This window comes from Hyla sarda, chromosome 5 (genome assembly GCF_029499605.1).
Source record: "Hyla sarda isolate aHylSar1 chromosome 5, aHylSar1.hap1, whole genome shotgun sequence".
Classification (NCBI taxonomy): domain Eukaryota; kingdom Metazoa; phylum Chordata; class Amphibia; order Anura; family Hylidae; genus Hyla; species Hyla sarda.
The window spans coordinates 75872816-75888511 of record NC_079193.1 but is presented as its reverse complement, the minus strand read 5'-3'; the positions used below and the strand labels follow the sequence as shown (position 1 = coordinate 75888511).

The following is a 15696-nucleotide window of genomic DNA, read 5'->3' as shown; positions in this document are numbered from 1 at the left end:
TGCCAGTTTGGATGAAGGTGAGGAAAGTGTGGATCAGCTGTCTGCACAGTTTATGCCAGAGAAGTTGGCACAAAGGAAATCACAGACATGAGCAAGGATGGTAAGTATGGGACTGTTCAGATTATGCATTTTTGTATTAAACCTTTGTATGTAATCATACTTACCACCTGTGAAGGAGAGCCGATTCTCCAAACAGGAGATCGCTTGGGGGGCGGGACAGCGCCGGGACCCCCAGCAATGTAGAACACCCTCGGAAAGGGGATTATTTTTTTTCATGATACTTGTCACGGGATGGCTCAAAAAAATAATTTGGAAAGAAAAAAAGTTTGTTGACTTACACAAGCGACGTTAAGAACGTAGAAAGTTACACACAAATCTCACACTTTATAGTTAAAACAATTATGTATATGTTAGGAGATCTCACAACCATTGAAAAAATGGTTTGTGTTAACATGACCTTTATTTGTTCATCCTTCCTCCTAGACAATGCATCAGATTGGTTTGGTTGACATTAAGGGCAGGATATTTGTGTTTTGTTTAAAAATTGTGTTGCCTTAATTTTTTGTATAATTTAACACATTTATTTGGATCAGCAATATATTTGTCAAATGCTGAGTTAAATTATTTTCGCATTTGGTCTTCAATGTCTACAGTGTGACTAAACTACTAAATAGCCTTTAGCCTAGGCAGACATCATTTTCTAAGCATGCTTGGAAGTGGAGTCATTATGCGACAAATTTAAAGTTGCATGTCAATAATTTGTCTAATCTACATGCCCCTTTTTAAAGCTGCCTTTTCTGTTACACAGGCATGAAAGGTGCAACTGAGCATTAAAGTGTCTTAGGTGTTAAAGGGGTATTCCAGGAATTTTATTTATTTGACTATGCTACAGGGGCTGTAAAGTTAGTTTAGTTCATAATTTAGCCATAGTTCATAATATAGGAAATAGCCAGTTCACAAAAAGATAGCCACAGCGTTATGGTAATCTCACAACATTTAGCCCCAAGATGAGCATGGGTCCTTCCTAAGCATGTCCATTACTGTCTGTCAGGTAAGTGCTTAAATCACCTTATGGTGGATAACCCCTTTAATATTATTAGGGTGAATAGTTTCATACCAGTATGCTGAGCTATAGACATACAGTATATTATAAGGAGACTTTCTCATTCATTTTTGTTTTTCAGTAAGTCAATGCAAAGTTTGGTTATCCTTGGTATTTGGCTAGGTTGTGTATAAAAAACAATGGTGACAGATGTTTGAGTATGTGTTATAGTTTCTTAGTACTCATCTACAGTCACTTTTTCTGTAGGTTTTCCTATTATTATGCTGCTATAGGAGCTGCCGTCTTAGTGTGTGGATATGTACAAGTCTCATTTTGGGTTCTAGCCGCTGCACGACAAACACGTAGAATGCGAAAAACCTTTTTTCATTCAGTGTTATCCAAAGATATGAGTTGGTTTGATGTCACCAAATCTGGAGAGCTCAACAGCCGCCTTACAGAGTAAGTTATACTCCTTTTCATGTTGTCATTTTGTTGCCTTATTTAATATATTTGCTTTTTATTTCCAGAGACATCAATAAAATCAATGATGGGATTGGAGACAAAGTTGGACATCTTTTGCAAAATTCTTCAACTTGTATAACTGGATTAGTCATCTCATTGGTTAAAGGGTGGCAGCTGGCATTAGTATACATGTCTACAAGTCCACTAATGTCATTATCATCAGCATTCTGTTCCAAGGTAACTACTATAGTTTACCAGTGTCCTTATAACTACTCAGTCAACACCTTTAACATTTGCCTTTGCGTGATGCGTGCAAGCTAGCTAGCCCCATAGACTGGTTTGAAGAGAGCAGTCATGCGTATCCATTTCTTCACACACAGTTAAAACTTGGATCCTCACTTTCTAAACAATTACCTGTAGATATGTATTCGCTGTCTTATGTGTGAAAAACCCTTTAAAGGGGTACTCCGGAGGGGGAAAAAAGGTTTTCAAAGCAACTGGTGCCAAAAAGTTATACAGATTTGTAAATTACTTCTATTTAAAAATCTCAATCCTTCCAGTACTTATCAGCTGCTGTATGCTCCAGAAAGTTAAAGTGAACCAGGAGATAACATACTTAGCGCACATTTCTCCCAGCTTTTTCTAGTGGAGCTGTGCTGTCGAGATTTGCTCCTGCTCTAAACAGTTTCTGACATGGACAGAGGTGTCAGCAGAGAGTAGTCAGACTGTGGTCAAACTGAAAAGAACTACACAACTTCCTCTGTTGTATACAGCAGCTGATAAGTACTGGAAGGTTTAAGGTTTTCAAATAAAAGTAATTAAAGTTCATAATATAGTGTCTGTACCTATGTGTGATGGTTTTCTCACAATTCTTCTGTGATTTTCCTCCCAATATTTATTTTTACCATCATACAAAATGACTGTTGTCTCAGATTTTCCCCAGCTTACAATGCGGCCGGGACCTGTCTCACTAGTCAGCTGATGACAGGGAGCCTGTCTGCTTCAATGGGTGGAGGGATCAATCTGCAACTAATGCAACAGCTGTAGGCACCCTGATTGAAAACCACAGGTCTGCAGCTCATTTATGTTTCAATGGGTGGGGTGGCTGATGTGTGGGAGGGAGGAAGATGGAATTGTGGGATTTGTAGTCAAAAAAAGAAAAGTTAAACAGGAAATACTAGTTTACAAACAGCTAGCCACAGTGTTATGGTAATCTCACAACACAGCCATTTAGCCCCAAGACAAGTGCAGATCCTTCCTAAGCATGTCCATTACTGCCTGCCAGGTACCTACTAAAATCACTTTATCCCCTTTATCTGGCACCAGTTGGTTTGAAAACATTTTAAATGGGCACTGTCGCTTTAAAAGACTTTTGACATATTGTAGTTTTCATCAGACCTCAACCGATCTCTAGAATAAGCTGGGAGAAATTCACACTTAGTATGTTATCTTCCGGTTCTGTGCCACGTGACCAAGACGGACTCACAATAAAAGTCTATGGGAGAGTGTCTATGGGAGAGTGCCCTTAGCCATGCTCTTCTCTTCTTGCTTGTTTTAGCAATCAATATGTTAGAATTTTTTTAAAGTCACAGGTACACTTTAACTTTATAAAACAAGATCCTTTACTTGACCCCATCACATAGATCTATCATCGACTGTTCTTTTAATAACTTTTTTAACCACTTTTTTTTCTTTGGCTGTGCCACATTTGCTTAAAATGTGGCATACACTATTACCGCCACATATTCAGATATTTAGCACCCGAATTAGCGCCCTGTTAGCCAATTTTTTTTAAAGGGGTGTGTTTGGGGTGTGGTTAGACTTCTTGTGCTATTAACACCCTATTTTCAAAGGATTAGCACCACTTTCTAGTGCACAAAGTGTCGCAGTTAATACCAAGTATACCTGGTATTAAATGATTTGCTATTTGTGCTATTTGCCCCAAATTTTTTAAAGACCAAACACACTTCTAAAAATGTGGCGCATTTAACACTCTTTGAATATTCCCCCCATTATGTTTTACTCTGTAAAATAGATGATGGTGTCTCTGACAAGCAAAGAGCTTTCAGCTTATGCAAAAGCGGGAGCGGTGGCAGAAGAAGTCCTCTCCTCGATTCGGACAGTGGTGGCGTTTGGTGGACAAGAGAAAGAAATAAAAAGGTGTTTTCATTAGTTCTTAGATAGGCACAAAGCCAATACTTGTCAAACTTTATATGTCATTGTTTTTCTTTTCAGATACACAAATAATTTGGGAGAGGCCAAAAAACTTGGTATCAAGAAAGCCATAGCATCCCAGCTTGCCCTTGGCTTTGTTTATCTTTTTGTTTATGGCTCATATGGGCTAGGATTTTGGTATGGTACAATTCTTATTTTGGGAGATCAAGGATATACTGTCGGAGATGCCCTTGTGGTAAGTGTTTTTTTTTAAAGAAAATATACTAACAATATTTGTGTGTATGTGTGTGTGTGTGTTTTTTTTGTTTTGTTTTTTACAAACCAGCTGATTTGTTCTATAAATGCTTTAAAAACGTCTTAGTGTCCTATTACTGATAACCTTTCAACATCAACTTGTAAAAAAATAAATAAAAGAATACAAATTTTACATTGTGGTATATAAATGGCCTTTTTTCTTGGATAAAACAAGACTGGAAAATGCTATGTAAATAATACTCCAGTAAAAAGAAACTGATATATTATGTCTTATTTGTTCCAGGGACTGAAAATGACTTCTTAACTCAATTTGATTATAAAATATCAGAAAGATCTAGACAAACTGGCAACATGAACAATTTCAGATGAAATTTAAAGGGGTATTCTGGCTTTATACATCTTATCCCCTATCCGAAGGACAGGATAAGCTGTATAATCGCTGGGGACCTGCCGCTGGGGACCCCCGCGATCTCTGTACAGCCCTCCGGAATTCTGTGCTGGGCACTTCCTCCGAGACAGGGTGGGCATCATGGCCACATCACGCCCCCTCCATTCATGTCTATGGGAGGGGGCTTGACTGCCATCACGCCACCCCCCAAAGACATGAATGGAGGGGTCGTGGCTATAGGGCATGGCCGTGACGACACATCCCGTCTCGGAGGAAGCATCCATCACAGAATGTCGGGGGCTGCACTGAGATCGTGAGGGTCCCCAGCGGCGGGACCCCTGCGATCATACATCTTATCCCCTGTCCTTTAGATAGGGGATAAGATGTATAAAGCCGGAATACCTCTTTAAGGTTGTAGATAAGTCAGGGAAAAATACAGAGATTTCTCGGATGGAAGGCTGAGAATTAACAAAATACTCATACCAAAGCTTTGGCATGGCCCCAGGTGTAATGCGTAGAGCACTTAGCCCATTCTCTTACAGGTAGCTCCTGTTACAGCTGGCAGAGAAAAGGATGTGGCTGCCAGTTATGGGGCGAGGAATGTTTTTAGTCTCCTTTGTTTCTGAGCAAAGACAACAACATCCTCTGCTCAGCAAATATTGCTGTACTGTGCAGCCAGCACTGTGATGGCAGTGATAGTCAGGACTGTTATGGCAATGATAGTCAGGACTGTGATGGCAGTGATAGTCAGAGCTTTGATGGCAGTGATGGTCAGGACTGTGATGGTAGTGATAGTCAGCACTGTGATGGCAATGATAGTCAGCACTGTGATGGCAATGATAGTCAGAACTGTGATGGCAGTGATAGTCAGGACTTTGATGGTAGTGATAATCAGGACTGTGATGGTAGAGATAGTCAGGACTGTGATGGCAGTGATAGTCAGGACTGTGATGGTAGTGATAGTCAGCACTGTGATGGCAATGATAGTCAGGACTGTGATGGCAGTGATAATCAGGACTGTGATGGCAGTGATAGTCAGGACTGTGATGGCAGTGATAATCAGGACTGTGATGGCAGTGATAGTCAGGACTGTGATGGCAGTGATAGTCAGGACTGTGATGGTAGTGATAGTCAGCACTGTGATGGCAATGATAGTCAAGACTGTGATGGCAGTGATAATCAGGACTGTGATGGCAGTGATAGTCAGGACTGTGATGGCAGTGATAGTCAGGACTGTGATGGCAGTGATAGTCAGGACTGTGATGGCAGTGATAGTCAGGACTGTGATGGTAGTGATAGTCAGCACTGTGATGGTAGTGATAGTCAGCACTGTGATGGCAATGATAGTCAGGACTGTGATGGCAGTGATAGTCAGGGCTGTGATGGTAGTGATAATCAGGACTGTGATGGCAGTGATAGTCAGGACTGTGATGGCAGTGATAGTCAGGACTGTGATGGTAGTGTTAGTCAGCACTGTGATGGTAGTGATAATCAGCACTGTTATGGCAATGATAGTCAGGACTGTGATGGCAGTGATAGTCAGGACTTTGATGGCAGTGATAGTCAGGACTGTGATGGCAGTGATAATCAGGACTGTGATGGCAGTGATAGTCAGGACTGTGATGGCAGTGATAGTCAGGACTTTGATGGCAGTGATAGTCAGGACTGTGATGGTAGTGATAGTCAGGACTGTGATGGCAGTGATAGTCAGGACTGTGATGGCAGTGATAGTCAGGACTGTGATGGCAGTGATAGTCAGGACTGTGATGGTAGTGTTAGTCAGCACTGTGATGGTAGTGATAATCAGCACTGTTATGGCAATGATAGTCAGGACTGTGATGGCAGTGATAGTCAGGACTTTGATGGCAGTGATAGTCAGGACTGTGATGGCAGTGATAGTCAGGACTGTGATGGCAGTGATAGTCAGGACTGTGATGGTAGTGATAGTCAGGACTGTGATGGCAGTGATAATCAGGACTGTGATGGTAGTGATAGTCAGGACTGTGATGGCAGTGATAGTCAGGACTGTGATGGCAGTGATAGTCAGGACTGTGATGGCAGTGATAGTCAGGACTGTGATGGCAGTGATAGTCAGGACTGTGATGGCAGTGATAGTCAGGACTGTGATGGTAGTGATAGTCAGCACTGTGATGGCAATGATAGTCAGCACTGTGATGGCAATGATAGTCAGGACTGTGATGGCAGTGATAGTCAGGACTTTGATGGCAGTGATAGTCAGGGCTGTGATGGTAGTGATAATCAGGACTGTGATGGCAGTGATAGTCAGGACTGTGATGGCAGTGATAGTCAGGACTGTGATGGTAGTGTTAGTCAGCACTGTGATGGTAGTGATAATCAGCACTGTTATGGCAATGATAGTCAGGACTGTGACGGCAGTGATAGTCAGGACTTTGATGGCAATGATAGTCAGCACTGTGATGGCAGTGATAGTCAGGACTGTGATGGCAGTGATAGTCAGGACTTTGATGGCAGTGATAGTCAGGACTGTGATGGTAGTGATAGTCAGGACTGTGATGGCAGTGATAGTCAGGACTGTGATGGCAGTGATAGTCAGGACTGTGATGGTAGTGTTAGTCAGCACTGTGATGGTAGTGATAGTCAGGACTGTGATGGTAGTGATAGTCAGGACTGTGATGGTAGTGATAATCAGCACTGTTATGGCAATGATAGTCAGGACTGTGATGGCAGTGATAGTCAGGACTTTGATGGCAGTGATAGTCAGGACTGTGATGGCAGTGATAGTCAGGACTGTGATGGCAGTGATAGTCAGGACTGTGATGGTAGTGATAGTCAGGACTGTGATGGCAGTGATAATCAGGACTGTGATGGTAGTGATAGTCAGGACTGTGATGGCAATGATAGTCAGGACTGTGATGGCAGTGATAGTCAGGACTGTGATGGCAGTGATAGTCAGGACTGTGATGGCAGTGATAGTCAGGACTGTGATGGCAGTGATAGTCAGGACTGTGATGGCAGTGATAGTCAGGACTGTGATGGCAGTGATAGTCAGGACTGTGATGGTGGTGATAGGCTATGCCTGCAGGGGTGAGGCAAAGTCCCACAGCAATGTTTGACAATGGCAGTGAATAGCAGCAGCTCGAGGTGACAGGAGGCTACGGAGTGAATGTGTGTGCATCAATGGGAGGCTGCTGAAAGCAAAATCAGTATGAAGTTTTGATAGTGTGAACGAAGCCTAATAGAGCCTATTTTAGTGAGCTACTCATAGTAATAGTGCCCCCTTCTGCCCCATACAGTTATAGTGCCCCCTAACGTTTTGTACACAGAAATATCCCCACACACACAGAAAAAGTGTAAATCTTCTCCGCCAATATAGTTACACTGATTCATATAATTTTAGTAATTCTGGATTGACAAGATGGACACATTTTGTGTGGTGCTGAAAGCTAAAAATATTTTAATGCTAAAGATAATAAATTATTTGTATAGTAAACATTGTAAAGTTAGTCAGTAGTATTATCAATGTCAATTTAGGATGAAGAAAACAATGGATAGCAATGACATCATTTCATAGAGATTAGCAGCATGGTGTAAAATGATCCCGAATAATGGCAAGCAACCACCATGAGTGCCAGTGGAGCAGAACTTAAAAGAAATATGTCATCAGCAAAATGCTTTTCAAATAATAGTACTTACATTAGGACGCTGGTCATACTTTCAGTTATGTATACCATTGCTTTAATATGAAATGTCAAAGAGGTGTGGGCAGAGGCCCGTCGAGTCCTCTAGCCACTACGACTCTATGACTTGAAGCTCCGCCTACTACCTGTTTGATAGACAAGCAGGGCTCGGCATCTGGCCCTGCTGAAATCCACTTGTACACTGTTGATACAGATTGCGGCGCATGCATGGTGAGTGAGGCCAGATTTTCTTGTCTTTCAAACGGGTAGCAGGTGAGGCGTCAAAGTGCAGATAAGTTAAGCTGCCGCAGCATAGTGCTATGCCCCACAGTTGACTCCCAGGTCGGGGCTGCACGCTGGGGGGGGGGGGGGGGGGGGGTTGTAAGGACCAGAGGATCTAGTGTGTGTGCAAAGTGGGTGGAGAAGTGACACATGGAGGTGCGCCATGCTGACATTCAGTGATACCAGCGATCCAGGAGAGTTCGGTGCTACTGGTCCGTTCTATGTCCTGCACTAGTATAGCCTGCAGTCTCAGAACCGTCTTAAGCCCATACAGTGCTGAGACTGCAGGCTGTACTAGTACAGGACATAGAACAGCCCAGCAGCACTGGAGAAATGTATAAAAGTTTTATTTTCTCGCTCTGTTGCTGTGTCTCAATAAGAGGGCACCATATACATGGAGGTTTATGATGTATAATAAAAAATTTAGCACTTCTGTAGCCATGGCCCAGCAGGAAGATCCCCAAAATCAGACAATTCAGCAGTTGTCAGTAACACATCAGCTAAGCAGTGAGTATATGCTTTATATTGGCACATGCCCTATCTCCTTAGTGGTGTCTAAACATCAACATTTATGGCCTTCTCCCCTACACGAGCAACTATACAGCCCACTAGTCACCTAAGGACCTAGTGACCTGGTCACATGACCACAGGTCCTGCACACCTAACACAAGAGCACTATACAAAATAGCTATGCAGCAAAGCATTAAAGTTCTACTCACATACAGGTTCACATAGGCTGTGCACTTAGTTTTAAACCTGCAAAAGGAATGAAATGAGTAACATAGCACTCCTTATAGAATAACATAGTCACTAATGTCAGAGAAATTTTACCATAACTGTTAAAATATGTCTTCTCTGACAGATCTTCTTCAGTGTAGTGATCAGCAGTTTTTGCCTTGGACAGGCATTTTCTCATCTTGAAGCTTTTTCTATTGCAAGAGGCGCAGCCCATGGTATATTTCAAGTAATTGACCAGGTAAGTGTTCATACAATTTAAGTTGGATTCACTTGTATTTTGCTCAGTATTTTTAGCCAAAACCAGAAGTAGGTCCAAAACACAGAAAAAAATTCAAATGTTTCCATTATAGTTTTTCTCTATGTTTTTGACCCACTCCAAGTTTTGCCTAAAAAAACTGACCAAATTGACCAAGTGTGAACCCAATCAAAGTGTACAATGAATAAATTCTAGTCTAGAAACATTAAAGGGGTACTTCGCCACTAGACATCTTATCCCCTATCCAAAGGATAGGGGATAAGATGTCTGATCTCGGCTGCAGCACCCCAAACATCCTGTGCACGGAGGGAACTTCGCTCTGTGCCGGATGACTGGCGATGCGGGGCGGAGGCTCGTGGCGTCACGGTCACGCCCTGCTCGTGATATCACAGCCATAGGCCATTGCAAGTCTATGGGGGAGATTTATTAAAACTATGCTTCTTTCATATTTAACAAGGCCTCTGCAAAATGAAAGAAGCAATTGGATTGGTTGCTATGGGCAACTGGGCAACTTTTCCTTTGCACAGGTTTTGATAAATCTCCCCCTATGGGAGGGGGCGTGACGTCACGTGCCTCCGGCGCTGCACCCTTCGTTCTAAATGCATGCCTGGTGCAGACATCTTATCCCCTATCCTTTGGATAGGGGATATGATGTCTAGGGGTGGAGTACCCCTTTAAGGATGCATTCACATTAAGGAATTTCTATGTGAAGAAATTCTACTTGGAAAATCTAGTGCAGCAGCCTTACATTGTCTTCAGTGAAGTTTTGTTACAGAAAGAATTAACGTGTTCATTCTTATGTCGGAATCCGCTCGGATATACAATGCAGTGAACAGTGGCGGCGCATATCCGAGAGGTCCTAACGCAAACTGAATTTCCGCAGCGCCTGTCTCCAGCGTGGGACCCAATGCAATATTATTATTTGGTGCAGGAGACGGGAGCTGTGGAGGCAGGCATAGTGGGAAGCTTCATTTCTTATCACACAGTTATATACGACATGGAACAGAGATAATGGTGCCCTGTTCAGACATTTAAGTGGTAATTTTGAAATAAGTTAATCTATATATTGTAACACTCACGTTTCAGAAGACAGGAACTCCGGTGGATGTGGATCAGCTGGACCTGTGTGGCAGATGACTCGGAACGGACCAGGGAGCAGAGTCTAAGGTGCCGCTGGTTTTCACCAGAGCCCACCGCAAAGCGGGATGGACTTGCTGCGGCAGGCGGCACCCAGGTCGCTACCCCTGGCACGGCTCGACCACACAGGCGACTGAGGACATCCGAGGCACAGAAGGGATAAGGCAGTTTGTAGTCAGGATAGCAGAAAGTCAAGGCAGGCGGCAAAGTAGCGTAGTCAGGGCTTAGTAGGAGGTCAGTAGGCAGGCGGTAGAGGAGCAAGGTCAAGTCACAGAGCAAAGGATCAGATACACGGTAAGGCAACTCTCAGGAATGCTTTCTCTGAGGCACAAGGCAACAAAGATCCGGCAGGGAAGTGAGGAGGGTGGAGGAATTTATCACTGAGCCACAGGTGAATTACACTAATGAGTGCACTGGCCCTCTAAATCTTAAAGCTCTGGTGCGCGCGCCCTAGTGGGAGGGGACATGCATTCCGGAGAAGTGAGGCAGAGACTGGGGCAGGAGAAGCACCAGGTGAGTGACGGACTGCGTGTCCCAGCCCCGCCGGCAGCAGCAGGAAGGGGACGATGTGTGTGTGGCCGGAGCACATAACGTAAAATATATGAAAAAATTTTATATTTTGCCTCGCTTGTACAAAACCAGATACATTTTATATTGATGACCTTTATGCTATTCATATGGAAAGAAAACTTTTTTTGGGGGAAAAAAAAATCAGACTGGAATCTGCTGTGTGGATTTTGGTGTTGTTTATTTTATTGCATGTGGCTCCTGTTTTGTTTTTTTTAAAACTTCCATTGATTTGAATGTGAGTATTCGCGTGAAACTTGTCGCTTCTATTTTTTTTTCCACACAGAAAATATGCACTTTATTAAAATGATGCCATTTTTAAACATTCTGCATTTAAATCAATGGGAGATGATTTTTAGGTAAAATCATGTGATTTATGCAGAAATTGGCACAGTGTAATCAAGCTCTAAGGCTCTATACTAATGGATGCTATCTGGGGGATATCATTAGTGTAACCATAAGCACTTTAGGAATCGCTGCTTTCTTGATCACCATCATCTTGCCATTTACCGCCACCTAGTGTCAGTCACTGTTATTGTGATTAACATCTATCCATCATCCTTCTTCTCTTTCACCTCTGTTATTACTTATATAGGCTTGTTACGCTCGAACAAAATTAAAATCTTTTATATTGTTTTTAGGCATCTGCTATTGACAGCTTTTCTTTAGACGGATACAGACCAGATATTCTGAAGGGAGACGTGGAAATTAAAAATGTTCATTTTTGCTATCCATCTCGACCAAATGTCCAGGTAAGAGCAATAATACATTTTACATTTTTTTGTTTTGCTTTAAATTGATATTCAATCAAAAAGAAAAAAAAATGTTTACAGCTACAAGACAACACCTTCCTTGGATTATTAGTGATGTGACACTTGCCAGTTGTAAGAGAAAGTTGAATATGTAAGCAGTGGTTCACATTTCTGTTTCAGAGTAGTAGACCTGGGTGTCAGACTTCTGTGTTAGGACAGGGTCACACTTGCCGTATTTTGCTGCGTATTTGCTGCTACTTATTTTCCTACTCATTGAAGTCAATGGGTAGCAAAATGCGCGGCTGATTTTGCTACCCATTGACTTCAGTAGGTAGGAAAATACACAAACGCAAATATGCAGCAAAATACGGCACATGTGACCATTGATGGGAGGAGAATTGAATTTAAACATTGAACTTCCTAGTCAGCATTTCCTGATTACACCTCCTCTGCACTGAATCTACCTATGTAATTTTGCTCCATTTCAACTCCCATTCTGCCACAATTCTGCTCCAATTCCACATCAACTAGAAGTTGAACAGAAACTGGCTTAAAGGCAGAATTTCCAGACAAGCATAATACCTCATTAATCGGTCGCGGTGGCGGTGATAGGACTCAGGGGGACCCCTGGACAGGCAGGGGGAGAGAAGCGGGTGGCGGCGGCGGTCTATGGCACCGCAAAAGCCGCTGCAGTTCATTGATTTAAAGCGCCCGCTTTAAATCAATGATCTGCAGCGGTGTCGCGGGGGGATAAATCGGTATATCGGTATAAGTTATCGGCTATCGGCCCTAACCTGCATCGATTATCGGTATCGGCCCTAAAAAAATGATATCGGTCGATCCCTAGTACAAACACACAAGCCAAGGGGCAAAGCAAGAAAAGCAATGGGTCAAACCTATACTGTGGTGAAGTACAAAACACAAGCAAAACAGAGGAAAGGTTAGGATACAAGCCAGGGTAAAAATACACAGAAGAAAAACAGCAACAAGTGCAGAAAGAACTACAGAAAAACAGGACAAAGCTGAAATCAAGACAAACAAGCCAGAAGTACAAATCAAAAGCCCAATCAGAATGCTGAGGAGGAAAACTAAATGTCCTGCATCAACAGCTGATTGGTCCAGTGCCTATAACTCCTCACTGACCAGAGCGTAGCATGTACAGTCTGGCCAAGTGTAATCGTTACAGATGTGCCAGATTTTTATTTATGGTGATTTAACTGACGGCCAGTATGGAAACATAACATTACCTGAATAAGCTTTTTAATTTAATGTCACAAAAAAGGTAAATTGCCAAAATATTTTTGTAATTTTTATGTAATGTTTAACTAATTTGTTCGTTAGGTTTTAAATGGACTAAATTTAAAGGTTAAATCTGGACAGACTGTGGCCCTGGTTGGACAAAGTGGATGTGGTAAAAGCACCACAGTGCAGCTCCTACAGAGACTTTATGACCCGCAAGAGGGATTGGTAATTTTCTATTTTATTTTTTTTAACTCCAAAAGTTATAAATCTCCCATTTTCAGAAATGGACCTAATACTAAATGTCTTTGCTTTTGTAGATAATGGTTGATGGTCATGATATAAGATCAATGAATGTCACACATTACAGAGAATTGATTGGTGTGGTCAGCCAGGAGCCTGTCCTGTTTGGAACATCTATTAAAAAGAATATCGAATATGGAAGAGAAAATGTGACTGATGAGGAAATTGTAGCAGCTGCTAAAGAAGCCAATGCCTATGACTTCATTATGGCACTGCCGGAGGTAAGCAATGATTGGAGATTTTAAAAGAGAGAATAGTGGCTTAAACAGGCCAATGCCCAATTGTATTCAAATCTAGATTCATATTTTATGTATTATATGGTCAATTATTTTTTGGAGAAAAATACACAATCCACATGAAAACAAGAACAATCTGAGACATTGTATAAAATAACTAAAGTCATGTTTCTCTATCGGCTCCATTGGGGGACACAGACCGTGGGTATATGCTGCTGTCTCTAGGAGGCTTGACACTATGGCAACCAAGAAAAGTCTGCTCCTCCCAGCAGGGTATACCCGCCCACAGGCACCTGAGGTAATCAGTTTTAGCTTAGTGTCTTAAGGAGGTAGACATGGTCTGGAGTTCTCCCCAGACCAGGTCTCATATTTTTTGTTTCTTTTTAAGTTTAGGGATGTGTTAGATTTTTTATTCCCTTTTATTTAATGTTTTAAGGTGGGGACTCAGGAACTGCGTTTCACTGTTTCCCCATTGCGAGAGGTGGCAGGCATCTTGGATGTGCTGTTAACCCCCTCTCGCCAACGGTCAGCACCTGGGGTTGTACCTCATGGGTCCGGGTCCCCCTACCTCCCTGTTCGCCTCGCTTTGAGCTTGGCTTGCTGCAGGTGACAATGATGGCTGAAGACTTCATAGGAAGACTTCATGAGGTAAGTTCTTCTGACTGAGGTGAGTATTTTTCCCTCTTTTTTTTTTTTTTTCTCACAGGAGCTGACTTTCAACCTCTGGAGGCCCCTAGTTTCTGGCCCACTCTTCTATATGTGGGCTGCTGGGGCTGGCCAGGAGGGATTTCCCTCCTTGCCTTTATGGGGGAATTTTTATTATATCTGGGACTGAGCAGTGTGTCTGGTATTTCACTGGACATGTGTGTATGGTGTTTGACTGTAACGCGACTGCTGAAGACAGCCGCGGTGCTTCTTCATTGCGGGCGCTCGGTGCCCGTTCTTACTTTCACTTCGGCAGCGTTGGGCTGTATTTTCTTCGGCGGCCCCGTGCGGCCCGGTGCGCGTTGACTCTGCCCACCCAGAGCCGCCGAAGCCTGCATAAGTGCGCGGATTAAGCCCCAATCAGCGCTGTGCGCGAGCATAGGGTTTTTTGTTGCAGGGCCAATCACAGAGCCCTTGGGTTTAGCACGGCCCCCTTTGGCTATTGGTTCAGAGGTTTTTTCATCTCAGCCACAGTTCTCATGGACATTGCAAAATGCTACTCACAGCTGCCTAGGGAACAAAGTTTGTAACTTAAAAAATGTCCAGTTCTGCTGAACCACTTGTTCGGCCTACACCACTGCTCCCCCAGACCCCCCTGCTATTTCTACCGGTTGCTCTTCCAGATCTGGTGGGTTTGGCCGCCCCTCCAGCCTGGGTTCCCTCCCTCTCCCAGTCTATATCATACTTGGCTCAGGTCTCCCGGTATGTGGTGACTGCCTTGGAGAGGCCCTCCCTACATCGGCCCTCCGGAGGGTCCCGTTTTTCCCCTATACTGAGGTTCTCGCAGCGTCATAGGGGTGTTTCATCTCACTCATCCCCGAGTCTTTGGGCAGGCACGGGCGCGCCCGTCTCAGGCATCGCCCCGTTGCTCCCACTTGTAGCAAGGGCCACCTCACACGTTTATTCACCTGGAGAACTTGTAGATTAAGTTTCCGATCGGCCTCTGACTCAGAGGACCGCACGGATATGTCGTTCATGGTGCACTCATTGGTTTCGGCCATAAGAGACACCTTCCATCTAGAGGACCCAGGAACTTCGGACGTGAATCCAACAGTTCCCTTTCATCATGCCCGAGCCCTTCCAGGGCTGCTTCATCTCGTTCCCATTCTCCTGGAGAACTTGTGGATGAGGTTTCTGATTCGGCCTCCGACTCTGAGGACCGCACGGATATGCCTGATGTGGTGTACTCATTGGTTTTGGCCATAAGAGACACCTCCCATCTAATGGACCAGGAACTTCGGATGTGGCTCTTTTTTTGTGCCGTCCAGCACCCAAGTCTTTCAGCTCTCACGCTGAATTTGACGCCCTGCTGGAATCCGCCTGGTGGCACCCTGACGAGAAGGTTCAAGCGTGGTATCCCTTCACCAAAGACCTCATTGCTCGGTGGTCCTTCTCTCCAACTGTGGATCCACCGGTCTCCTGCCTTTCTAAGGCGACTACCCTGCCATTGGCTGATGCGGCTGCCTTCAAGGATCCAGCGGACAAGACAGTGGAGACTTT

The 15696-nt window shown here is 43.6% G+C and overlaps 1 protein-coding gene across 7 annotated transcripts in view; it reads left to right on the top strand.

The window, feature by feature from the left end:
• LOC130273250 (ATP-binding cassette sub-family B member 5-like) overlaps positions 1-15696 on the top strand; it is a 192478-nt gene that overhangs the window by 118342 nt on the left and 58440 nt on the right. For all 7 annotated transcript variants that reach the window (XM_056519729.1, XM_056519727.1, XM_056519726.1 and 4 more), the window contains 8 exons: positions 1310-1501; positions 1570-1741; positions 3540-3664; positions 3740-3914; positions 9126-9239; positions 11603-11713; positions 13055-13180; positions 13273-13476. In XM_056519729.1, the coding sequence (XP_056375704.1) occupies positions 1310-1501; positions 1570-1741; positions 3540-3664; positions 3740-3914; positions 9126-9239; positions 11603-11713; positions 13055-13180; positions 13273-13476 (1219 nt within the window). The remainder of the gene's footprint in view (positions 1-1309; positions 1502-1569; positions 1742-3539; positions 3665-3739; positions 3915-9125; positions 9240-11602; positions 11714-13054; positions 13181-13272; positions 13477-15696) is intronic.